The following is a 26,527-nucleotide window of genomic DNA, read 5'->3' as shown; positions in this document are numbered from 1 at the left end:
ACGATGCTAGCTCAAGGACAGAGGACACGAATTCGTTAAATGACTGCCTTGAATCGGGACCTAATCTAAATCCAAATATACTAGACATTATGTTAAATTTTCGTAAGTTTAAGATAGCGTTTTGTGGAGACGTTGAAAAAGCCTTTTTGATGATAGGAATTGCTGAAGGTGATAGAAAATTTCTAAAATTTCTTTGGTTTAATGAAAATAATGACTCCTTTAAGATTATGCAAATGTGTCGCGTAGCTTTCGGTTTGACTATATCTCCTTTCATTTTGGCCGCCACTATAAAATATCACATTCGAAAATATAAAGATAAAATGCCGGACAGTTTCCAAATGTTAAATTCTTCTGTCTATGTCGATGACCTATATTTTGGAGCAGGAACAGTTGAAGATGCATATCGGTTATCTGTAGATGCGGTTAATATATTTAAGGATGCTGGGATGAATTTCAGAAAATTAAGAACTAATTCTAAAGCATTAAACGATTTATGGGTCTCAGATGGGATTAAGGAATCAGACAACAAATTAACTAGTGAATCGAATTTCTTAGGCATGATTTGGAATTCCATTGAAGACAATATAAAGTTAAATTAAAAAAATTTAATTGACTTTTCTGCTGGAAACGATTTTGCTACAAAAAGGAAACTTTTGCAAAGCATCGCCCAAATATACGATCCATTTGGATTTATTGCACCCTTTGTTATTCGGGCAAAAATTATTATGCAAGAAATCTGGTGTTCCGGTTCTGACTGGGATGAGGTCCTTCCTGCAGAGATTAAGGACAAATTCAACATTTGGCGGGAGGAACTTAATGATTTAACTGAAATATCGATACAGCGAAATTTCTTTGATAATGATCCAATGAATATAAGCCTTCACCTATTTTCGGACGCTAGTCCTAAAGCATATGGGGCCATCGCATATTTCAGATATTGTACGAGTGATTCTAAAATTAAAACTTCCTTTATCATGTCGAAATGCAGAGTTGCACCTTTAAGATCAATCACGCTTCCTCGTTTAGAGTTAATGGGAGCACTCGTGGCTGCTCGAATGTATAAATATTTGAAAAAATTGTTTGGTGATTTAATTGAGGATGTTTATTTTTGGAGTGATTCCGAAATCGCCATTACTTGGATTAAAGGTTCGCCAAATAATTGGAAACCATTTATCGCCAATCGTGTTACAGAAATACAGAGTATATGCAACAAAAAATTGTGGAACCATTGCGAAGGGAAACAAAATCCTTCCGATTTACTAACTCGAGGAATTAGTGCTGAGTCACTAGTTAAGAATGATCTGTGGTGGCATGGGCCACACTGGTTACGTTTTCCTACTGAAAGTTTTTCGAAACAAAAGAAATTACAACCAAATTCAGAATCGTTGGAGTTAAGGAAAAGTATTATTCTGACTGCACCTGTAATTAACAATGAATCCCCAAATTTGCATATAGAAAAATTCAGTTCTTTAGGAAAATTACTTCGAATTACTGCCTATGTATTTAGATTTATTGGGAGGCTTCGGAAAAGGTCTACAGAGAATGGACCTTTAAGTGCTTTTGAGATTAAAGCAGCTGAACATTATTGGGTAAAAATTACGCAACGAGAATCATATCAAGCGGAAATAATTAAGTTATCAAATAAAAAATCAATTCTCGATTCTTCCATCTACTCCCTTAATCCAAGGCTTGATGAGGAGGGAATTCTTCGGTTGAAAGGTCGCATTCAATTTGCAGACTGTCACGAGAATTTAAAACATCCTATTCTATTACCCTCAAAATGCAAGTTTACCGAGTTGATCATCATGGACTCGCATGAAAGGGTATTCCATGCTGGAGTTAATTCGACACTAACTCAGATCAGAGACAAATATTGGATCATTAAGGGAAGACAGCGTGTTAAGACTATCATCAGAAAATGTGTGATATGCAAACGATATAGTGCTCGTCCTGGGGTACAGGATATCGCTTCACTTCCTCCAGACAGAATTCAAGAGTCGCCTCCATTTGCTGTGACCGGGTTGGACTTCGCCGGTCCATTTTTTACGAAAGACAGGCAAGATAAAGTTTACATGCTGTTGTTAACGTGTGCGGTCACTCGTGCCTTACATATAGAGATAGTAACTGATCTCAGCACTGAAAGTTTTTTGCTAGCTTTCTGAAGATTTTTAGCTCGCCGAGGACTGTGTACCACCGTGTACTCCGATAATGCCAAGACTTTTAAAAGAGCTGATAAAGAACTAAAACATATTTTTAAAACTTTGAGTGATTCATCTGTGAAAGAATTATTTTCTGCTAGAGGCATAAATTGGAAATTTATTATTGAGAGGGGTCCATGGTGGGGAGGGTTTTGGGAGCGTATGGTACGAACCATAAAATCCAGTTTGCGAAAAATTATTGGTCGATCATCCCTTACTGTGAAAGAGCTTGAAACAGTGCTCATTGAAATTGAGGCAATGATTAATTGTAGACCAATTACCTACGTGTTTACCGATCCCAATGAACCTTCTCCACTAACACCCTCTCATTTTCTGGTTGGTAGACGATTGCTATCTCTGCCTGCTAATAAAATAACATCAAATAATTTGATTGGGTCAAGAAATTCAATTATTAAACGATATAAATACCATCAAGATATTTTAAATCATTTTTGGAAGCGTTGGAGATCAGAGTATCTTTTTAATCTGAGATCTGCCAATATTTGTCCTCCACACTCTAACGCATCTCAGGTTAAAATCAACGATATTGTCTTGATTCATGACGACAAACATCCCAGAAATCTTTGGACAATAGGTAAAATTTTGGAATTAATGCCAGGCAGAGATGGTAAAATAAGATCTTGCATAATTAAAACACCTACTGGTACCTTAAAAAGGCCTATACAATTGTTATATAATATGGAACTTAACTAATGTTTGTATTTTGTATTTTTAGGTTTGATTCTCCTGACCTTGCTGATAGGTATCATTTAATGTATGCATGTTTGTTATATTTAACCATTTCTCCAGGATTTATTGTCGAAATATTAATTGAATATTCTAGAATATATTATTGAAAGATGAACTCTCCACCGAGTTCAGGTGGGGAGTATTGTGTAATTTGAAGAAAAAGGCTAGAGGGCGCTGTTGCTCGCTTAGTTGAGAGAATAAAGTTTGTTCATGTTGAAGGCGGCGGCCTAAGAATACACTCTGTATATAGTAATTAAAATATTGTTTAAAATGTAAAAGTGTTAAAATTAGTAAACCCACTGAACCACCATCATCTGATTTGGAGATGCACAAAATTATTTAAGTGACCAATCATGGGCAGAAACCAATCCTTTTCCTTCTGCAATCTCCATGTTTCTAGCAACAATTTCAATGCCTTTGTATTGTCTAGGGAGCAGATATTACCTGTTTTGAAATATTCAGCCTAACTGCCACCTTGCATAGAATATTTTAACTCTCCAATGACCAAGAATTTTGTTCCAAAACACCAAAACTGTGATAAGAATGAAATATTTTCTTGATTAAAATAACAAACTACCCCTGATACTTTTTTTTACACATGGAATCTTTTCCTTTTAAAACACTGCTTTCATTTCTTGGACATATTTCAAGGTGTATGCGCATATATATTTATTTAAAGATGTCATGAAAAATATTCCACACTGTATATATATATGTCATAATAAAAGCAAAGGAAAAGATGGAACACTGTCGATGCATGATTAGACCCATATTGAAGAAGATTTTGATTGCGTAGTATGCTAGTAATGCTAACTTGGTAATTTCTAAAGAACTTGGCAGTTGAGGCAGTTTTAATTCCATTTTTATTTGCAACTGATATTTGTGGCCACAATCACTTGGCACTCTAGTCGTGCCTTTCCACAGAAGATTTACATTTTTGATATTGTTGAGATAGAAAGCAAGCCAGCGAAATTACATCTTAGCACAGTAGAGAGCAAAAGCTGAAGTGCGTAGTTATGAAGGATGGAAGTACGGCACAGAGAAAAGTTTTGGTTTACAATGGCAGTTTCAGTTCACAATTATTACGTCATCAGAGCTGCGCGGGCCATAGAGTGATCTCGAAATGACGCAATGCAGAGAAGTTATTACGATTTTAGAATAGAGAGGAAAAATTAATGTTTATAATTATATTATAATTCTGATTCATATAATTTTATCTTACATATATATATATATATATGGCTTGGCTGGTTTAAGGGTTAAAATACAAAAAGCTCTCAAAGACTTTTTCAGATAATATTTTTAAATTATAAAAAATTGACTGGAGCTGATAAATAGCGAAGTAAAATAAGTCGCAGAAAGTGAGTTGTAAAATGTATTTTGAGCTAAGCATTTATCCTGTCTTCGGATGACATAATGCCAATAGACTGATAAGGTGCAACTGGTTGATGAAAATTAAGTTTGCCTTTTATTCATTCCATTAAAAAAAAGAGGCAATTTAAATGGTTGTCTTATTTCATCAAACATTGCTACTTTTAAGTAAGTAATTGGACACAAAAGTATTATACACCATTTAAACCCTTTTTTACTTGTTTATTTCAGGCTAAGCTATCCAGATGTATTTTTTCACCTATAAAATGCCACAGGGTTGAGATCTTGGACAAATTAACAATAAAAATCCAAAATTATATCTTATGACCCCCAAACTGTCTAGATATTTTAATTTTCATTAAAAAAAAGATGCAGCATTAGTTTGTATGTTATTTATTACAGTAGAATAATGGCAGCAATTATGCAGCTTGTAGTTCTTCGCAGTACACTTTATTCTGCTTGTGAGCATCATAGAACCAAATATTCCAAGCTTCTAGGAAATTTAATTTTTGTCCAATTTTTTTAATAAAATTTGAATATGTTTATGGTGAGCTTCTTAACAATTAAGTGATCTTTAAGGAGTCTTAATCTCTTGCCTCCAAACCTATTACTTATTTATTTTTTACACCTGCAGTTTAAAAATAATTTTACAATGAGATAAAACAAAACTAGAAGCTGTTATAAAAACACTATCTTAGAACTATCTGCGCCAATCCACAGGAGAACCAACAGCTGAAAAAAGAATCTTTTATAAAATTAACAAAACCTGATAAACAGCTTTATCGACATGTTAAAAATATCTAACATTTGCCTCTAAGCATTGTTTAAGTTACCATCAACACAGCAAAAATTTTCAAATTATTTTTCAGCAGCAACATTCAGTACCAGCAAGAGTGTTTAGTATGGATAGTAAAATTAATAACTATAGAGTCATTACCAGTTGTGTATGAGAATAAATAAATTAAAATCATCAATTAATAATGAAATATGTAATATATTTAGAAACAATTCATGTAATTTATAAAAGAGCATACAATATTTTGCTGAACTGATAACATTTTCAAAAACTCACTGCATTTTCTTGAAGCAAATACTCAACTATGTGATGATGGTTTCCAGAGACTGAATCCATCAAAGGAGTAATTCCACACGTATCCATAATATCTTTTTCATAACATCCTCTTTTCAAAAGTACTTTAACTATTTCAAGATGTCCATGAAGACCTGAAAATAATGAGCAGTTACAGTAGAAAAGTGTAGCAAAATACTTGGAATATATCTACTTAAAGTAAGAAATTCCAGTACTTTTCCGTTTCACCGGCGCAAATCTCGCCAAGCAGACTTACAACATACAATATACGCACAAAAAATTTTAACAAATGTTAGTTCTAAGAATTTTTTTTATTTTAAAGGCATAAACATTTTAATGTCGTTTAAAATTTTGTAAAAAGCCAATAAGTAAAAAGAATAAATTTGTAAAAAGACATTAATTTCAGAGTTTACTATGCTTTCATGGTTCAAAATCCTGATTTGTCAGTTCATACCATGTGACCACAAGTGATCTCATCACATGTAAACTACGCTGCAATAATATAATTGTCTCAGTAATTATCTATGTTAATTTCAAATTAAATCTTAATTTGTAATAGAAGTTTAAATGCAAGAATTATTTAAATCCGTCCAATTAGCTTACTCAGTCAGAAGTTATGTAAAACCACAGTGCTCTACTTCGCTAGTGCATTCTCATGGGAATTGATGAATTTAACCCTTGACTTTGACTTTTCTATATTTTCGCCCTCGGGTGAGAGGTGTGATTGCATCCTAATTGATGTAATTACCACGAATGGCCTTATGGCATAAAACTGAACTATATGGTAAAAATTCTATGTAATTAATTGTATGCCAGTATTGAAAGAAACAATCAATCCGATAAGAAATGGCTGTGACTTGTTTTGAAAATGTTTACCAACGAGGATATTTCGTTTGGCATCAGTTGTACCATTATTGGAGACTTTATCACCTGCGCCGGCAAAACGGAAAAGTACCGAAATTCCTTTATGGAGAACTTTTTAAGAGAACTTGTATGTATTTTGAAACTACAAATGAAAAGCTCCCCCCCCAAAAAAAAACACCGACGCAACAACATTTTACACTACCGATAATCAAATTTAGAGTAGAAAAATCAGTGTTTCTTGGCTTCAGCCATTTGGTTACTGCTGGGCTAATTAACAAAAACTAAACTTTTTCCTTTTTGCCTATTATTGCCAGCATAGAAAATAAAAAACCATTTCCTTCAATAATAAATTAATACAGATAAAATAAAATAATTCACGTCCTTTCTTAAAAATATTCAGAAGCCTTAAAGCAAAGAGAAAACTTTTTAAGCAAGTCATGGGGAATCCCAATGCGGCGCACACGAGTACCTCTGTTTATAATCTCTTAGTATTCATTAAAGAATTAACCTTCAAAAAAAATTTGCAGCAACATGATTTAATTTACTACGGCCATACTTACAAATATACAGATGATCTTATCAGCTTTAATAATTTTAACAAGCTTTTAAATTCAGAAAGTTATCCAGAGTGCCTTACTCTTAATAAAATTAACACTTCACAAAATGTAGTCAACTACCTAGACCTTCAAATAATTAATTACAAAAAGATTCTACTGTATGACAAAACACACAATTTCAATTTTAATATTAAATTAATAAATTGGACTCCCAGCATTTCCAAGAAAGTTATTAATGATACTATAACAAATCAAATAAAAATGCAGGCAATAAGAATTGTTTTCAGTTCACATCAAAACTAGTTTAATACTGACTCTTTATAAAAGAAAAAAATTTGCTTGTACACCACCTCCAGTGCCAATACCCCTGACCTACACTGAACCATCTGTATATATGTGAGTCCACAGATTATTTAAAAAACAGCTTTCAATAGTTTCCATTCCAAATGAACAGATTATGGAGTCACACATTTCTTATTAACTTAGACAAGATAAAGATTCTCTTGGATGTTACTGAAATTCTAGGGAAAACCATGGTCTGATTAAAAGATCATATTCTCCAGCAACATCAAGATCTTTAGCAATAAAGCAGATGGCCAGTTTGAATCCTACCTGATTATTTAAGTTTATGGAATTTTTGAAGTTATAGTTTCTCCAGCAATTGTTATGAAGTTTCCAAAGCTTTTGTAGCAAAAGCAGAGCATTTTTTTAATCTTGTGTTCAACTGAGGTTAAGTTAGTTAGCAGATGTAAGGCAGAAATACGAGTAGATTTAAGTGCTCCAATAATCCAACAAAGAGTTAGGTTTTCCACAGTTTCCAAGCCACTGAAGCTTTCAAAAGGCAGTTACAAGAATTTTATCATAATAGTTTAGAACATGCTACATATACATTTCACAAGTAACAATAACAGTGTGTTTGTTGCTGCTACATTTACAACTAGCCATTTTTTTAATTAACTATCTCCCTTCCACCTTCTTTGTAACACAACCTTCATATTAATTACAGTAATAGGCAAGAGTCCAGAATACAACTCAAATATGTGGACTTGGAAATATTTCAGTGAAAAATTTTAAATAAACATATAATCCAATGAATTAAGATGTAGTTGGAAAAAGAAAACCATTTAGAACGCACAAAAAGTAATTAATAACTTCCATCACTCTCATTAGACTCCAATCTAAACATGAGAGGCTAGACATAAAGGTACATACAGGTTTGCCATTTTGGCTTCATTTGCGAAACTAAAAAACCTTGGCTAGAAAGTAATCGCTCAAAAGGCTACAATCTTGTAAGTAATACATAATTTTGAAACCAAAAGAAAAAATTTACAATATTTCAAGGAAAATTAATTTTTATTTTTTAGTCAATGAAAAAGATTGTATATTAATTGAATGAAATTTAAGTAAAATCTTACTCTTTTTTTTTAAAAAAAAGGGAAAAAAACAATATTTAGTGTAAAACTTTAATTAAATTTTAAAACTAATTAATCCTTAAAAAACTCAAAAAGTTGTCCAAAAAGGGATCAAATAGTTTTTAATAATTGTTTTGTAGATAGGAGTTATATATCTATAATGCTGAATTTTAGTTTCTAAATTTTTTACTTTAAAATTACAGAAAGAGTAGAAAAGGAAAGTAAAGGAACTATGTTAGAAAAGTAAAAAGTCTTCATGCCATGGGCTTCTCATGACGAATTTGAAAATATATAAGGCCATGTTAGTAACAGAATAGTAAGTAATAAAAAAAAAAAAAAAAAAAAAAAAAAAAAAAAAAAACCTACACAGCTTTTAAAACATTCTTCTTTATCCTTCTCTTTCGGAGCTTTCAGAGAAAAAATTCATATTTTTAAAAAAGCATTATAGGGTGTAGACTATTCCAGATTTAAATCAGTTTCTTTAAAACTGAAAGTAAACTTTCAGTTTTGTGCACTGAAAAATATACCTTTTTACCTGTTGGCTGAATTGCTTGCTTTCACATAAAAACTCTAATTTTTATCGTAAAACTTGTTTTAATTGTTTTTGGTGGTTTATGTTTTTCTATATTTTTCAATTTTTAATGAAGATATTTTAATGTTTTATGTATTTTTGCCTTGCCAGAAGTAAGAACTGAATTAATTGAATGAGAAATATACCTCTAATGAATTTTGAGGAAATAAATTTAAATGAAATTAATGCAGCAAAAATGCATATAATTTAATATTCCATACAAGGAAGTCATGTGGTGTCCACATCAGATTTTTTATATTTGCAAAGCATGATGTATCAAACATGCTCTTGCGTGAATGCCACTTCAAAAGACCTGCAAGTCAGGAGTTATTTGAATGGAAACTGTCTTTGCCCACTAGGTATTTATACATCTGTGAAAGTGCCTTGTTAAACATGTTAAAACATGTATTGTCTAAATAAGGACATTACTTGTGACCTGATATTTAAATAAAGTATTTAATAAAGAAAAAGACTGGGAAAATTACTTTTTATTTAAAATTTGCACATTATTTTTCAAAAATAATTAAGATTAAAAAAGCTCATTATATCACCTCCATTGAACAAAAAAGTTGTGTTAAATTAATTAAACATGCTTTGGGAATTTTTGTATTATAAAAAAAATAATAATAATGACAGAAACGTACTAATAAAAGTTTCAATAAAATAAGTTTATATAGCTTTTGCTTGATATTAGATTTTAAAATATTAAATATTACAAATAACTTAAAAATTGCACAGAAAAACTCACATGCAGTATGAAGTGGAGTTCGACCAGTCTTGCTTTTAGTAGACCACAGGGAAGGGTTTATATCTAATAAGCAGTTTATAACATCAACAGTGGAATCCCTGCATAAAAAAAAAAAAAAAAAAAAAAAAAAAAAATTGAAACTATACTAACTGATATGTTCGAAAGATAAAATAAGGCAGACATTTTCCCTTAGCGTAAATATTAAAGCAAGTTCTGTCAAATGATGAAACCACCTACAGAAAAATATAATAAAGCAGTTACAAGAAATACAGCAAGTGCAACAAATGCTTATAATTCTTCAATCTTGATGGCATTAATGGAAGCATATAACTCCCAGTGCAGTGGCTTAGCTAGAGAAGAGTGATCCACTTTGGGTGGCACAATTTTTATCTAAATCTTTATTTTACAGAGGTTAGTTAAAAGGTTGAGATAAGTGATGAATGAATTACTATATGGAATTAAATTGAAAAGTAAAATGGTTTTTACTCTAGATCTGAAAACAATTGATGAGCTGGACTTTTTTTTTTTTTTTTTAAACAAAATGAAAATTTCTTATTAACAAGATAAAAAAATACTTTAAATAAAGTTTTAAATTTTGCAACTAAATATTTATCAGAAAGCATATAAATAATGTTAACAATATTGCAAAGGAGAAAAATTCAAATTTATATTTATTTGCTATTTGAAATCTAAAGACATTTTTAAGTTGCCTGCAAGATATTTTTGTTGATTATACAAAATATATTTTTTGCAAAATACTTTTGTTGGTTTTTATTCAAATATGTTGATATCTAAATATTAAACTTGCTGACTGATATTTGAAATAGTTCTAACATGTTTAGTTAATTTCAAAATAGCTTATTTAAATAAAAAATAAATAAATTATGAAAACTAAGTTTTCAGAGAAAATTTTCCAAGTGGGACAAAAGAATAAATAATGACAACTTGGTCTCTTTCTTTTATTTATTAAATTTTCTTCAACACACAAATAAAAGTACATACATTTCTATGTAAATAGTTATAAACTTCTTTTATTTCTTACCACAGCTTCAGACATGATGGTATTTTGATTCAGCTGAAGTTTGTGACCTTAGAGAGAAATAACTAGAAATTATCCTCATCCCGTATTGCAAGTGCTCAATGGTTAATTTTTTAAAATTAGCATTAATTTTCAATTGTGAAAAAAACTGTTTACATGTAATACATGTAAATATATTCTTGAACAAAGTGATTTATTTAAATTAATCCAAAAATTCATAACTGAAATTATTTATTTTTTGACAAATATGAAAAAAAAGTTAATAAAATCTGCTGCATTTTCAAATCGTTGAATAAGATTTATACTGTAAATTAATCCATTTATAGATTTTCCGGTGGGTTATTCATGTTCGTTTTTGATGCCATGAAAACTAATACAAACTCTGACTTCAAATAATTAAAATCTTGAAATCTTTGCTACAAATATATAGCTGAAATGTATTTACAGGCCATATAAATTGCTTTGGAGATCAAATGTAGCTGTGAGCCACAAGTCTGAGACCACTGTCCTAAAGCATGTCCAGGTTTTCAAAGAATTTAGTGCTCTACCTACCTCCCATAGCCTTTTGTTTAGAACACAGGGAAAAGTGGTTGTAATAAGAACAATAACCTAAAGGTGTTTTTCCCTAGGTTCCAATAACCTAAACAGAATTTAAAAGCAACCATTTGTTCAGCTGAAAGGTGCATTTCAGCTGAAGGTTTAATTGTATATTTATATAAAGTTTAAAAAATTAATATCAGATCTAGAGCAATTACTCATTATGCAAAAGATACATATAACATTGATAAGGTGGTATAGCTATGTTCCTAAAGAGAAAGATGAAAATAGCTTGTGAGAACCACTTGCTTATCTTCTAAGTGACAACTGTACGTAGTTCTTGTAGTTCTATATAGTAAGTTCTTGTAGGAACGACACAGGAGAAAGGTTAAAAGTATCCTTTATTAAACTCTTTAAAATTCTCACTGCATCAACTTGGCGCTAACTCACTATGCCTCACTTGGGCGGTAACTCAAATCACAAGAACTAAAATAAAAAGTTGAAGACATTTACAAGTAAGTAGGAATCGTGTTACAGGGCTCAGAAAACTCCTGTTACTTAAAATCACGTCGAAACTAGTGACAGCAAAGTAAAAGCTGTTATGCCACGTAAACCAGCAATAACTGCGGAAGTAGAAGCTCATGCTACAGAGATGATGGCAATAGCTTAAAACTCTCTAACTTTCCTTCTAAAACTCGGTATTTTCTCCTCAAGGTAGAATTTGCATCCCTTCACGCGCACTACTAAATTTAAATATTTTGGCATTGACAATTAGAGGAATGAAGGCATATAGGAAAGAACTTAAATAAAAATGGTTATTTAAAATAAATATAAATCTCTAAAAGCTCACCAATCAATGACTAGCAAATATATGAATTCATTTACAAGATCAACAAACGCTACAGAAACAATAATATTGTTTAAGAATTTTTATTTAAAGCATAAACTTCAAATTATTTTAAAGGATTCATTTTTATTTCCCTCAGCTTTTGGTGGGGAGTGGAAGTTGTAATTTTTCCATTCTTTTAAAAAGTTTTGATTTTTCTTGACCATTTTTCATTTCTCAAATTATAAAGATTTTCCAGCTGAAGGGGACTCAGTGAGGTATTCAGTGAGGGGACTCAGTAGGCATCAGTGAGCTTTCCACTGCACCAAAAATATTTAAACTTTGAATTTGATTAGTGTAATTAACATATTTATTCTCAATTTTTTTTTCAGATGGCAGGATTTCGTACAAAAAAAAAACTTCCCTTAATAGAAATCCCATAAAAACGTGTGTATTAAAGAACACTATGCTGGTGTTTCTGTCAGTTCAAAAACAATCAGGAGAAGATTAACAGATGTTGGACTGAGAGGTAGAATTCTACGAAAAAAGCCTTATCTTAATTTTCAGCAATGAAAAAAAAAAAAAAAAAAAAAAAAAAAAAAAAAAAAAAAAGACTACAGTGGGCAAAGGAACACATTAATTGGACAGATGATCAGTGGTCACAAGTTATATGGAGTGATGAAACTAAGATATCGTTATTTGGTAGTGATGGGCAAAAATATGTAAGACGTAGAATAGGAGAAAAGCTACATCCTGACTGCATTCAAGCAACTGTGAAGAATCCAGTTAGTGTTATGATTTGGTCATGCATGTCAGCAGATGGTATATTGGTCGCCTTCATGTCATCGATGGGACACTGAATGCCAGAAAATACATTGACACTATTCAAGAACCAAAACTTTTACCTTCCATCAGAGATCTCTTTCCCAACAATGCTTTGTTTATTTTTCAGCAGGATTCTGCTCCTTGCCACACGGCCAAAATATCGAAAGAGTGGTTTCGTACAAAGAGCATTAAATTGTTGTCATGGCCAGGAAACAGTCCTGACCTCAATCCTATCGAAAATTTGTGGCACCGTTTGAAAACTCTTGTCCGGATGAGGCGCCCATCAAATAAAAGAGAACTAATTGAGGCTATAATTGTTTCCTGCCATCATCTAATAACAAAAGAAGAGCTTAAAACTCTTGTCAGCTCAATGAAACGTCGATGTGAAGCTGTAATCAAAAATAAAGGGTACCCTACTAAGTACTGATAACTCACTGCAATCATCACTATCTAATGTAGATCAGTAACTATTATCATTTAACTTTTTTTTATTGCAAATAATTGAATTTTGTGTTTTGTATTGAATTCAGTAATAAATTCTCTTCAAAATGATATATACAAGTTTGCATTTTGTGAAACGCAATGTTTTCTATAAGCATACAAAGTTCAAAAACATAAAAATTTCCAAAAGTGTCCACAATTTTGGCCACCATTGTATAATCAGCTGAATATGGCCAACAAAACAGTTATACAATTAGTTGAGGGAAGTTTCTCTCATAGCATTCTAACAGAGCTTCCAGTAACATAAAAGGACCTAACAAAATAGTAAAAATACACAAAAGCCTTTCTAAAAATAAATAAAAAAAAAATTGGGTTGAATACTGATTGTTTATTAAACAAAGATGTGCCAGTTCCTCGAAAATTCCAAAGAAACATTTGGAGCAGCTTTTATGGGATCTTTACCAGTTTTCATGGTTCAGCAGTAGCGAACTTTCACGGCCAGCAGGATAGTACATAAGTAGTGAAAATAACAAATATACTTCAGTTAAATACAGATTTATCAAGAAAATAAAAATGATAGCACTATATCTGAGCACATGAAAGGACATATTTTACTAAATCAAACATGTTTAAAATAAATATGAAATTAAAATACAAAACAAACTACAAACATTGAAAATTAACCAAATTTAAATTAACCAAAAAAAAAAAACCAAAATAATAGCATAAAGAATAAAAACTATTTTTGTAAAATATCATGTTATCAACTATACATCTTACATTTAAAGAAGCACTGTATTATTTTTACTATCAATTTAACATATAATAAAATGTAACTGATATTTCAGGTATTATACCATTGACTGTCAAAGATGGCTACTATTTAAGCATGAGAAATGGTGTAATTTCAGCAAAAGTTGTGCCAATCATTCCTGTAAGAAATGATGCCCTTTTATTTAATAAATGATCAATACTGAACTCACTTTGTAAAAAGGTTTTCATTAAATTGTACTATTTTATTAAATTTTTTAAAATTTTACTGGAAGCATTGTTTAGAATATTATAAGTATAAACAGGTAACCATATTCAGCTCACTATATCATGTCCATTATAGGCATTTTTTTTTTTTTTTTTAATGATAGGATCCCATAAATAGTTCACTGTTTGTTGTTCCGTAGAAAGCAAGTTTCAAATTATCATAACTTTTTTTGAATGCCAGAAAAATACAATAAAAATTAATTTACAACCTCACTCATGAAAACAAAAGGTGGCTTATTAAATGCCAGTTGGGGTTACAACAAACAAAAGTGCAGATATTATGAACATGTTGGTGCATCATGCTTTTTTATAACTGGTGACAAATCTGCTTAATACATCATCTGTTTAATTTCATGATCTACATCTGCTTAATGTCACTATGGAAAGGATAATAACATAAGTACCAAAAATTCTTCAAACAAGATTAATATATATCACAATAAAAAATGATAGAAAGAGATGAGAAAATTGATTGCAGCTATCTTATTCAAATAGGATATAAACAGGAATGCATACTGTAAACATAAATACCTAAACCAGTGATGAGAAAAAGTCTTACAAATAGAAGTACAGTCAAAAGTCTTTAATCCAGACGTCCATAATTCGGAATGATCTATAATCCGGACCTCAAAGTTACAAACTTTCTACGCATGCGTAAATGCAACGCATGTGCATAATACCTTTATGCATGCCCATATATGTTTATGCATGCGCATAATACGTTTACACATGCATGTTTAATGTATAATGGACGGTATAAGCTAAGCTAAAATTATATAATTAATTAATAATTTGCAATCAATTAATAATTAAAATTTCAGTTAATGTTGCAAATTGCGTTGTTCCTTAATCTTCTGATTGGATACGGCTTATTATTTTTTGCAGACTGTTAGAGCAATTTTATAAAAGTAAGCTTGAACTTTCGATTATGTCAAAAAGAATTTCCAATTCTGGAGCTGCCAAAAGATCTACAAAGCGAAAGCATGTTTCGATGTCCATCAAACAAAAAGTGGAATAGCTGCAGAAAATTAATAAAGGCATATATCCTGTATTTCTCTAACCATTCCGAAATCTGTTTATAAATTTCATGTTGCTCTGCCGGGGGGGGACGTTGCGGTGTGCAATGAACTGGAAGTTGATCTGTCAGCACTATCCTTATCTTCAGGGCACATGTTTTTATTTTATTCGGCTTATAATTCCTTACTAAATGTAGTATTTCATCTCAATGTACTCTGTCTTTGATATGAATTATATCAAATTCCTCGTCATCATAAGTATCACGAATACACATCAAGTTTTCTGGTTGCAATTTTCTAATTTCGACTATGTGTAATGTATGCTTTACGCATGCGCGCGTTGAAAGAAATGTTTAATACGGTAAACAAATAAATATTAAGCTTTTTTTTTTGTAAATTTTGATACTCTTTAGATCATAATTGCTCTTTATTTCATAAATTACAGTTTCATATTTTTAATTTTATAATTTCTGCATGCCATCTTACCAGATTTAAACTGATGATTTATAATCTGGAAAAACCAATAATCCCGAATCGCTGAAGTCCCGACGTGTCCGGATTAAAGACTTTTAACTGTATTTAATTACAATACATTTTGAATTACAAAAACATTGCTGTTTAGTTTCCATACATATATTGCCATTTTAAAGCCTTTCTTAATAATAAAAAGGATATCTGTGACATCAAATTGAAATCTTAGATGAAAACAGTAAAATTTTACTGGTAGTGGAATCATCATGTGTTTGATCATTCATATAAGAAAACAAAAAGTAACCAACAACTATCATGTAAGATTGTGTATGAAAGTTACATAACAATTTACTGGATCTCTTAGTTGCTACTTTGTCACTATTATTGTTTGTAAAAATTGGCTAAATAGACAACAGTTTAAAGATTAAAGACCAGATTAAAGACTTTTCACTGTAGTATGAATATAGTAAATGGACGATCATTGATACATAATTTAATAACTTTTGACTTACAACAGACATTACCTACAAGCTATGTGAAAAGCTGTCCAACCATCTTTATTTCTAAGAAGAGGATTAGCCCCATGTTGCAAGAGTTCTTTGATAATATCAATGTTAGATCTTGTACAAGCCATCATAAGTGGAGTCCTAAAATTATAAGTAAATTTAAATTAAGGAGAAAACAATGGTCTATATTAATATAACTGCAATCACACAGAGATTTTATATAAAAATCATATTCACTTTACTAAAAAATATCCCTTAAAAATCTTTCTAAATAAAAATATAGGTACTTACGGAAAATCCTGTTGACCATTTTTGCTTATTAAAGAAAAGACGGCAAACAACGCGATTTTTCGCCAAAAATGGAAAAGTCTTCTTCAAACACGCTGGGTTTGGTGTAACCTTGAGTACACATGTTAGTTATTATTCTTCAGTAAAGACTCCTTTTTTCCCCTCTTTCATGCATTTTCGGGAAAAAAAAATTATTAAAATTTTGGACTTGCCTGCTACAGAAGAGCATGCTGTTGAATATTTCCAAAGTTAGGAAATCTTACCGGCTTCAAACCTAGCGAAAATACTAATTGCTTTTACAGTATATCTCCTTAATGAAAAATTAAATATATATAAATGATAATATAATAAATCTGAAAGAAAAATAAGAATAGAACAATTTTTCTTGCACTTAGTAAATGGTTTTTACTTCCTTGTACGAAGTAAAAAGGAAGTATTGTAATCGCAAAAAGTTTCAGGCAGCATATTTCAACAAAAATATTCATTTTGACCGCTATCGAATGCAAAGTTTTTGCATGACATCTGTACGTAAGGACGGAATCAAAGACTCTTTTCCTCCAAAAAAATTATAAAACTCTTTAAAATGAATTCTGAAGAGAATTTTTCGTAACATCTGTACGAATGTATGTACGTACGTATCTCGCATAATTAAAAAATGAATTGCATCAGAACGTTGAAATTTTGTATATAGGACTGCTAGAACAAGTAGATGTGCACCTCGTATTTTGGTTGCAATCGGCCGCACCAAACCTATATAAATATATTTATATATATATCCCCTCTGTTACTCGGCTCAGTGATCTCACTTTCTTTACTCTTATATGTTTGTAAATTGTACATTTTTTGCTTTAAAAATGATTGAATTATGTTGTTCTTATCTTCCGGTTAATGTTTTTATGCCTTTCGTAAATCTGAAAGCAATATTTCTACAATTATCAGCAATTTAAAAGCTATTTAAGTGTGGTCAAGTTTTAAATAACATGGCGGACATATTTGTTTACATTTTAAACAGCAGAATAGTAGATTTGTTGCCAATCTAGAGAGACAAAGGCTTCGCAACAACAAAGATAATGCATTCATTTATTATTCCAAATTAAATCATGCTTAATCCTTTCTGGAATTTTTTCGATGAAATAAGTGCTTAAGATTTACTTTGTAATTTTTAATGCAAATATTTTGAGTTTTTATGTATTTTTGCCTTGTTGCGAAGTGGGAACTGAATTAATTGAATGAGAAATGCTAAATCGTCTGTAAAAAATTGTTTCTTTTTGTTATATTTGCTTAATTTCTTTTATACATCGTTCTAGCTTTATTATAGTATCTGAACAGAATATGTGACAATGGTTAGATAATTCGGCTAATCTTTGAAATATGGTAACAAATAGTTTGGCGACATTTTGGTAAGGCGATAAAGGTTACTAGCTAGAATTTTAGCAGTGTACATGGATAAAGTCAAGAGCGTGCACAATGCCATTTTTGTGCAATTCTGGGATGTTTTTTTAAGTGAAAATAGATCGACGTGTACATGGATGATACCGTGTATGTGCAATTCTTAAAAACAGGGGCAAGCAGCGGGCGATTCTGCACTTTCTCCCAATTTCGCACCTAATCTTCGTCATGATTAAGCACTTTTGTTCCATAAAAGTTCTAGCATAAGCATAATTCGGCTAGCAGATTGTTGAAAAAAAAATGTTGAGTAAAAAAAAAAGGCCTTTAGTTCGTGAAAACAAAATGGCATCCAAACAAAAACTAGCAGGTTGCTGTAGCAGGGTTGGTCGCCAAATTTTCGCCAAAAAATCACCAAGTTACCATAATCCGAAGATTAACCGATAATTCTTTAAATGATATAAATTTTGTGAATTCTGAGTTATAATATGAACGAAACATAATACTTTTAAGTGAACCTAGTGCCAGAGTGTTGCTATGCTAACAAATATAGTGAATTTTAAAGAGTGCATCTGTTCTATTGTGGTTTATGCCATCGCGGAAGTAGATTTAATTCAATCCAATATGTTTAAATGAAAAGAAAAAAAAAAAAAGCATATAATTTAATATTCCGTACAAGGAAGTCACATGGTGTACACATCAGTTTTTTTTTTTGGTTTGGTGCCATCTGTTGCGGTCAACAGGATTTTCCGCAAGTACCATAAATATATAACAAAATTTAAATAATAAAAAATATTTGACGATATAACTTGATATTTGTTTGTGGCCAAAATTCACTTATAGACAGAATTTTTTAATAGACATACTAAAACACTTTTAAGATTTACAGCAGTTTAAAAAAATTAGGAAATAAAAAAAAACCTACAATAAAAGTTTTTTTAAATGTTAGGTTTATCATGGCCATGTGCACTTCATCTTTTGCTATAATAAAGTAAGAGCAAATTTGTTTTCCGTAATGTAAGCACACAAATTATTATAATCTTCACATGGTGATATGAGCTGTGAGATATGTACATAAATGAAAAATAAATCATATCTGCATAACCTGAAGCATATACTTGTGCACTAAAAGAAAGCTGGGTTCAACTGGGATTTTAGCATGTTAGATGTCGTGCCCTGCCATGTTTAGTTCCATCCCAATTTTGAAAAATATATATTGAAACTTTGGTTAGAGTAGATTGAAGGGTGCCTCTTGTATTATCATGAAGTTGTTGTTTCCTTTATTGCCAAGTTGTTGTTTCATTTATGGTAACTTGAATAGTTGAATATTATGGAAACCCTATTATGACATAATCGGTTGCATGATTGTGGCAAATTTTGAATTATGGGAAAAGATTTGAAGGGCTTGTGGTATGTGTTGGTTAGGAAGTACATTGCTTGTTTTGTGGTTTAGACGAAAAAATGGCTGAATGAGGTAAGATTAATTTGAAGTTTCTGTACAATGTGGAAAGAAAGGAAAAAAGAGCGTTAAATGACTTGATGTGTAAATGAAGGTTTACTTAGTAGCCATTATTAAGTGTCTTGTTTGTAGGAAGGAAATGTGTATGGTTGAACGTCAGACAATAACTGCGCTATGGAGGATTTTTTTTTTACCCTTATTTTTCTGAATTTATGTAGCAATGCTACTATACAGATTCTAGTTCAGATAATTTAAGGAATTTTTTGGATGTTTTTAAGGAATTTTGTTTGACTGAAAACACGTTAATTCACAAATAAGGTAAGGAGATATTTTCTTTGTGTAGTGCAAAGATGAATTTCCTTTTTTATGTCATTTCATTGTTTGATTTAAAATTAGTTTATTGAGATTATATATTGTTTTTTGGCTCTTTTTAACTTTTGAAGTGAATATAGTTTGATGTGTACATGAACAAAGTCGAGGGAGTGTGCGTTTCTCTGGTTTTTTTTTTTTTTTTGAAGTGAAAATAGGTCAATGTGTACATGGATAAAGTCAGAGGAGTACACAATGCCAAGTTTGTGGAATTCTCTGTTTTGTTTTTTTTTTTTTAATGAAAATAGGTCGATGTGTACATGGATACTGAGTTTGTGCAATTCTTTGTCTTATTATTTTGTCTTTGTGTAACGGCAATTTTGGGGCAAAAAATCACCACTACAAAAGACAAAATAAAATAACAAGTCAAAGAATTGCACAAACTCGATATCCATGTACAGTCAAAAGTCTTTAATCCGGACTCGTCGGGACTTCGGCGATTCCGGATTATCGATTTTTCCGGATTATAGATCATCAGTTTAAATCTGGTAAGATGGCATGCAGAAATTATAAAATTAAAAATATGAAACCGTAATTTATAAAATAATGAGCAATTATGATCTAAAGGGTATCAAAATTTACAAAAAAAGAAGCTTAATATTTATTTGTTTACTTTATTAAACATTTCTTTCAACGTGCGCATGCATAAAGCATACATTACGCATAGCTGAAATTAGAAAATTGCAACCAGAAAACTATTTGATTTGTATTCGTGATATTTATAATGACGAGGAATTTGATTTAAATCATATCAAAGACGGAGTACATCAAGATGAAATACTACATTTAGTAAGGAATTATAAGCCGAATAAAATAAAAACATCTGCCCTGAAGATAAGGATAGTGCTGACAGATCAACTTCCAGTTCATTGCGCGCTGCGATGTCCCCCCCCCCCGCGCAGAGCAGCTTGAAATTGATAAACAGATTTTGGAACGATTAGATAAACAAAGGATATGCCTTTATCCATTTTTTGTAGCAATTCCACTTTTTGTTTGATGGACATCGAAACATACTTTCGTTTTGTAGATCCTTTGGGAGCTCCAGCATCGGAAATTCTACTTGACATAATCGAAAGTTCAAGCTTACTTTTATAAAATTGCTCTTACAGTCTGCAAAAAATAATAAGCCGGATCCAATTCGAAGATTAAGGAACAACGTAATTTGCAACATTAACTGAAATAGATAATTAGATAATTTTAGCTTATACCGTCCATTATACATTAAACGTGCACGCAAAAACGTATTCTGAGCTTGCGCAGACGCATATGCGCAGTCGTAAAGGACTTGCGCGCACGCGTAAACGCAGCGCATGCGCAGAAAGATTTTAGCTTTGAGGTCCGGATTATAGATTATTCCGGATTATGGGTGTCTGAATTAACGACTTTTGACTGTACCGCCAAAATATGCCAATTTTTGCCAAGGGGCACCCGTAAATATATTTTTATCAAAACTTTTATATTAAAACAGAACTTAGCATACTACATATACTGATGATTTAATAATTACACTCATCATTTACCAATCTGCTCTCTTGAGAGGATCAACAGGAACATTTTCTGATAATAAATACTTAATACATGGCAAATGGCCTGAATATGCTGCAATATGTAGAGGAGTTTTCCCATCAAAATTCGTCTTTTGTAGAATGCTACTAAGGCCTGTTTCTTTGCAATATCTGAAATTCATTAAAATAAATAATCCATTGTTAAAGAATTATAAAGGGAACAAAAAGAAGAAACAAAATACATGCTTATTTAAACTGTTGTCTATTTAGCCAATTTTTACATACAATAATAATGACAAAGTAGCAGCTAAGAGATCCAGTAAATTGTTATGTAACCTTCATACACAATCTTACACGATAGTTGTTGGTTATTTTTTGTTTTCCTATATGAATGATCAAACACATGATGATTTCACTACCAATAAAATTTTACTGTTTTCATCTCAGATTTCAATTTGATGTCACAGATATCCATTTTATTATTGAAGAAAGGCTTTAAAATGGCAATTTATGTATGGAAACTAGACAGCAATGTTTTTATAATTCAAAATGTATTGTAATTAAGTCATAATATTATAACAGGAAAATAAGGTAAAATTTGCAGTACTTGCAGTTACTTGATGAGAAGCAGACAGCTACTAATACACACAAGAAATTTACTCAATGTCTATGGAACACAATTTATTTAATATATACCTACAGAAGTAATTTAGTATAAATTTGTACTTATTACTTCATTTAACTCAATTTTATAAGCAATTTATTTAAAACAAACAACATATAAATTCACACCTGAAATTTATTTTAAATAACATATCAAAGGAAAATACACTAGTAATTTAAAATAAATTAGAATTCTTAAAAATGGATTACATGATATTTTAAACATTAAATATAGTGCATTATATGACAGATTACTGTTGTTCTTCCCATGTACACACCAATTTGCTTTTGCTTTGAAAAATAGAAAATTGTACAATCATGGCATTGCACACCCGCTATGATGAACTATAAATTACTACATGACAACTATATGATACATTAAAAAAAAAATAAAACACTTATTTTTTTCCAAGAAATTCATCTATAAGAGGGAAGATAAAGATTCTTTATGGCCTATATAAATAACAAAAAACTATTCTTTATGATTAGTTTTGTGCATTTTACACCACATATACTTGTCAAGACAAGAATCAAATTTATCATCATATCTGCGAGTTCCACGCATAGATCTTCAACTGAGTTTGTGTGAGTCCTAACACAAGATTAAGAAGCTTTAAATGCCACATTATGAAGCACTAAAAAATGTCTAAAATCTTCAAGATCCTTTTATCTTTCTTTTGTTATAGAAACTTAAAATAAATAAAGTCATACCTTTCTGTCAGCAAACCAGCATTATAAAAGTCAAACAGGGACTCTATTTTCACCATTTAAAAATATAGTTTCAAAATTAACAAATAGCATTAAATATAAACAATATGTAACCAAGAGAGAAACATCCCACAATCCCTCAACTCGTGTTATTAAGAAAATAAGATAAGCCAAATAAAACTATGGCAAAATAATGGAAAAAAGTAAAATTAACATACTAAAATCATTATCTGACAATGAAACATCCAAATTTGGCATGTTTCATATACTTTACTTCAGCCTGACTTATGTAGTCCTCCAGGTGATGAAAAGCTGTACCTCTGTGCATTTCTGTCTGAAACTTGAACCAAAAAGCATTCACTATCATTGTAGTAAACACCCCTAAAATCCACTGTTGTAGCAATTTTTTTCTTTGTGTTATTATTCAGCTTTACCAAGAAGTACACTATTTTATAATGTCCTCTTATTTTACTGGTTGGCTATCTTAGGAGTACATACACATCAAATGAGCTGCTTATGCACCTCAGTAACCATCTGTTTCTCACCAAGGCTGCTGTAATAGAAAAGTATTAAATTTGCACATTAGTCATGGGTGCAGTACAAAAATTCATGATAATTTTTTTGTCCAAGATTTACAATAACATTTTATGAAAATCTTGTGGATGAGGGATTTTTAAAAGCATGATATGAAGAAGAAATTAAAATAAGTAGTATGTAATTAATAGTGTTCTAGTAGTCATTTTCAACATTAATATTTACCTTCATAAAACAGATTATGGCAGTGCCATTCGGCCCATTACATACGATCAAGATTTTCATTTCAGTATCATGAGGAATTGCATGAAATAATATTACACATATATGGATTTTCTAGTTTAATGCGTTATAGAGTAAATGTTTAATACTTATGTCTTACATTCAGATATTTGCTAACAGGTAACTATGGTAACCTTGGTGAATGCATTTTTACATATACAAGGCACTATCTTAATTGTTTAATTTGTTCAATGCTAGAGTTTCATTCACATGCAGTTCAATGTTAAGTCATCAACACTAAATGCTTGCTGGCATCAGTCCTGGCCAGAAGTTTTCAACGATTTTAAGGACTTTCATACATTAAAAATGATGCCAGAGATAATAATGATAATAAAGAAGACAAAGCACCTTTAACTTACTAGAAATTAAACAAATAGTTAAAAAAAAAATCCAAATTTGTAATGGAGTTTAACTGCAAAACATTTAATGAATTGCATCAGACACTGTACTAAGCAAATCACCAGCTATCAGTTTGCTCCTAACGTTTTAAATTTCATTAGTTCAGTGTTATATAAATTCAGAAATCGGTGCCCGGAATCAAAGGATGTTGACAAACCAAATACGAAGGCAAATTGTTTAAAAAATACCTCAGTGCAACTACAAATACCTCTCATGATCAAAATAGAAAAAAAAAAAAAAAAAAAACCACGATTAATAAAATATGATTAAGGGTTGAAAAAATAAAATTAAGAACATTTTAACGTAGGCATAGAAAGAAAGTGAAATGCAAAATAATCTCGCCTCATATCCGATGAATCACTTTTATTATGAAGGGAAACTGCTTATGAGAAGATTTCTTTTTTACTGCGATTATGAAATTGATGTGCTGCCTTCTGCATTATCCAAACTTTGTGGCATTCAGTGAATTGATGCAAGATAACCCGGAGTTAAAAAAGATGTGACAATACATAAAAACCGTTCAGTTGCAAAAGGGAGAAAAATTATGAAAAACATCTTAACTGCACAAATTTTTTCCATCACTTACTCTTCGCTTATTATAATTTATAGAACACAACATATCAGGGTCAAAGCTAAAGAATTCAGACTAAATTTATTTCAGTAAGATACATTTTAAGTTCTACTTTAATTACAATAAATATGCATATTAATCATACATACAAACAGAAAAACAACTTTGAAATTTAAAAAAAAAAAAAAAAAAAATTACTTCATAATTTCTACGCAACCCGAAGAAGCGGCTAGATGCAAAATTGTATCACCGCTTCTTTTATGACATATTTCACTCCAGCTGTTGTCAAATGATGTGTAGTTCTTGATAGTTTTTAAGAACTTAGGATAGTCAGCAGTATGCGTAGCTTCAAGTAAATGGTTTTTAAATGCGTTAAAATCCATGGTTTATCTTTTTGAATTTGAACATACATTAATCTAACAATATGGAATGGAAAAATAGTAAAATAATCTTTGAATCTGTTTAATCTTAAAAAAACAACCAAACAACCTATAATAAAATACTTTATACTGTTCTAATATTACAAAAAAGTATTTTATTCCTATATTATTTCGTCATAATTCCTCAGAACATATTAATATTAAATTTCAAGTATGATCTTCATCGAAAATTTTTATGAATGATTCTTTCAAATAATTGAAATAATTATCTGCAACTAGGGTAGTTACTACTAAAATCAAAATTTGTTTACAAAGGTAAGGACAACACATTTCGTTTTGCACGTTACTACAGGTCTTATAGCATATCAAAAGGTTGCATTTATAACTGGTTTACCTTTACAACAAAAAGGAAATAAAAATAACATTAAAATAATGCAAGTTAATTAAAAATAATATTAAAATGATGTAATGCGTTAGTACGCATGCACATAAAAGGAAACTGAACATGGTAACACAGTCAATAGCGTCTGAAAAAAAAAAGAGTTTGAGAATGAATTAGCACAGTATGCTAGAATTAAGTAAAGTTTCTTGTTTTCTCGTGAAAAATTTCAGAAGAGAAAATGACATCCCAATGTTTGGTTTTAACATGAAGATTACGCCGTGGTTTAACCATTTTAACAACTACCCTCTGCTCCCTTTGACACTGTTTCTAATGGAGATTGGCAACAATGTCATATCGTGTAACTTAGCAACGGTCTGTTGTATGCTAATTTGTTTTACGTATCTTTTTCCTTGTTTGATCATCTCTTTCTTATCTCGCATTGCATTTATTATTGTTGTCATTATTATATTTAAGTTTATTTCACTCCTTTATAGCTTGGTAATTACGAATACTTTACAAGCGAAATGAAAGATAAAATCCAGTTGATGGAAAAAGTACTGTAGCAATTATAATTGTGGTAGTTGTTTTAAAGTGAATAAGGAAAATAGTTATGGCGCTGCGCGGAATAAAAGTTATTGAATTTGCTGGTTTAGCTCCAGCTCCTTTCTGTGGTATGATTCTAAGAGATCATGGAGCCTCTGTAACAAGAATAGATAGAGTATTTACTTATTTATTCATTTTATTATATTAATTCTTGTTGTATAATTTAATAAAACATAAAAAATATTTTTCAGTTTGTTGAAACTGTACTATTTTTAAAACATGTACAAATTTTGTGTTTTCTTTCTGTAATATTTTTATTACTTTTATTTGTGAGATTTTTTTAGAAAACGTTAATATTAGTGTTAAATATTTTTTTTTAAATTATTAGGAAATAATATAAGGGTAAATTTCTTTAGTTCATTCTATATATTAACCCTCTCACTGCGTATCCCTCGATTTCCACGGCCAACGTAGAAGTAGCAAAATTTGTACAAGCCCGATATCCAGGATGCATTTTTTCATTCTATTTAGCTATGCAACCCACTCTTTTCCCATTCATGGTTTCATTTTGGCTTTCCTGTGATGTTTAATTGTTTATTCAGATTTGGATTAACAGATGACATTAGTTGTTCATATTTCTGTAAATACATAAGCATATTTTGCTGCATTTTACATGTTCTTTTCAAATCTCAAAAGAATTTCTTGGATATTGCAAAATTTCCTCTCTTTCTTGGATTTCTGCAGATAGTGATGAATCTGAAAATTCATTGTTTATTCAAAATATTCGACAGTGGTACA

The 26,527-nt window shown here is 30.7% G+C and overlaps 2 protein-coding genes across 3 annotated transcripts in view; one reads left to right on the top strand and one right to left on the bottom strand.

Annotated features, from left to right (window-relative positions):
* LOC118191347 (ankyrin repeat domain-containing protein 16-like) overlaps positions 1–25,161 on the bottom strand; it is a 40,034-nt gene extending 14,873 nt beyond the window's left edge. Inside the window, exons 1-5 of one of the 2 annotated variants that reach the window (XM_035362148.2) lie at positions 24,623–25,161; positions 21,283–21,438; positions 16,279–16,401; positions 9,562–9,659; positions 5,392–5,543 (exon numbers count right to left, since the gene is read on the bottom strand). In XM_035362148.2, the coding sequence (XP_035218039.1) occupies positions 5,392–5,543; positions 9,562–9,659; positions 16,279–16,401; positions 21,283–21,438; positions 24,623–24,807 (714 nt within the window). In that variant the 5' untranslated portion in view covers positions 24,808–25,161. The remainder of the gene's footprint in view (positions 1–5,391; positions 5,544–9,561; positions 9,660–16,278; positions 16,402–21,282; positions 21,439–24,622) is intronic. The other variant, XM_085818091.1, reaches the window with a different exon arrangement.
* A 402-nt stretch (positions 25,162–25,563) lies between these two features.
* Positions 25,564–26,527, top strand: part of Amacr (Alpha-methylacyl-CoA racemase) — a 34,648-nt gene continuing 33,684 nt past the window's right edge. Inside the window, exon 1 of the mRNA XM_035362147.2 lies at positions 25,564–25,904. Within this exon, the coding sequence (XP_035218038.1) occupies positions 25,797–25,904 (108 nt within the window). The 5' untranslated portion in view covers positions 25,564–25,796. The remainder of the gene's footprint in view (positions 25,905–26,527) is intronic.

This window comes from Stegodyphus dumicola, chromosome 6, assembly GCF_044657685.1.
Source record: "Stegodyphus dumicola isolate Sdum_Otavi_A_Nest chromosome 6, ASM4465768v1".
Taxonomy (NCBI): domain Eukaryota; kingdom Metazoa; phylum Arthropoda; class Arachnida; order Araneae; family Eresidae; genus Stegodyphus; species Stegodyphus dumicola.
Note: the sequence above shows the minus strand (reverse complement) of the source record. Positions and strands in the feature narration are given on the sequence as shown.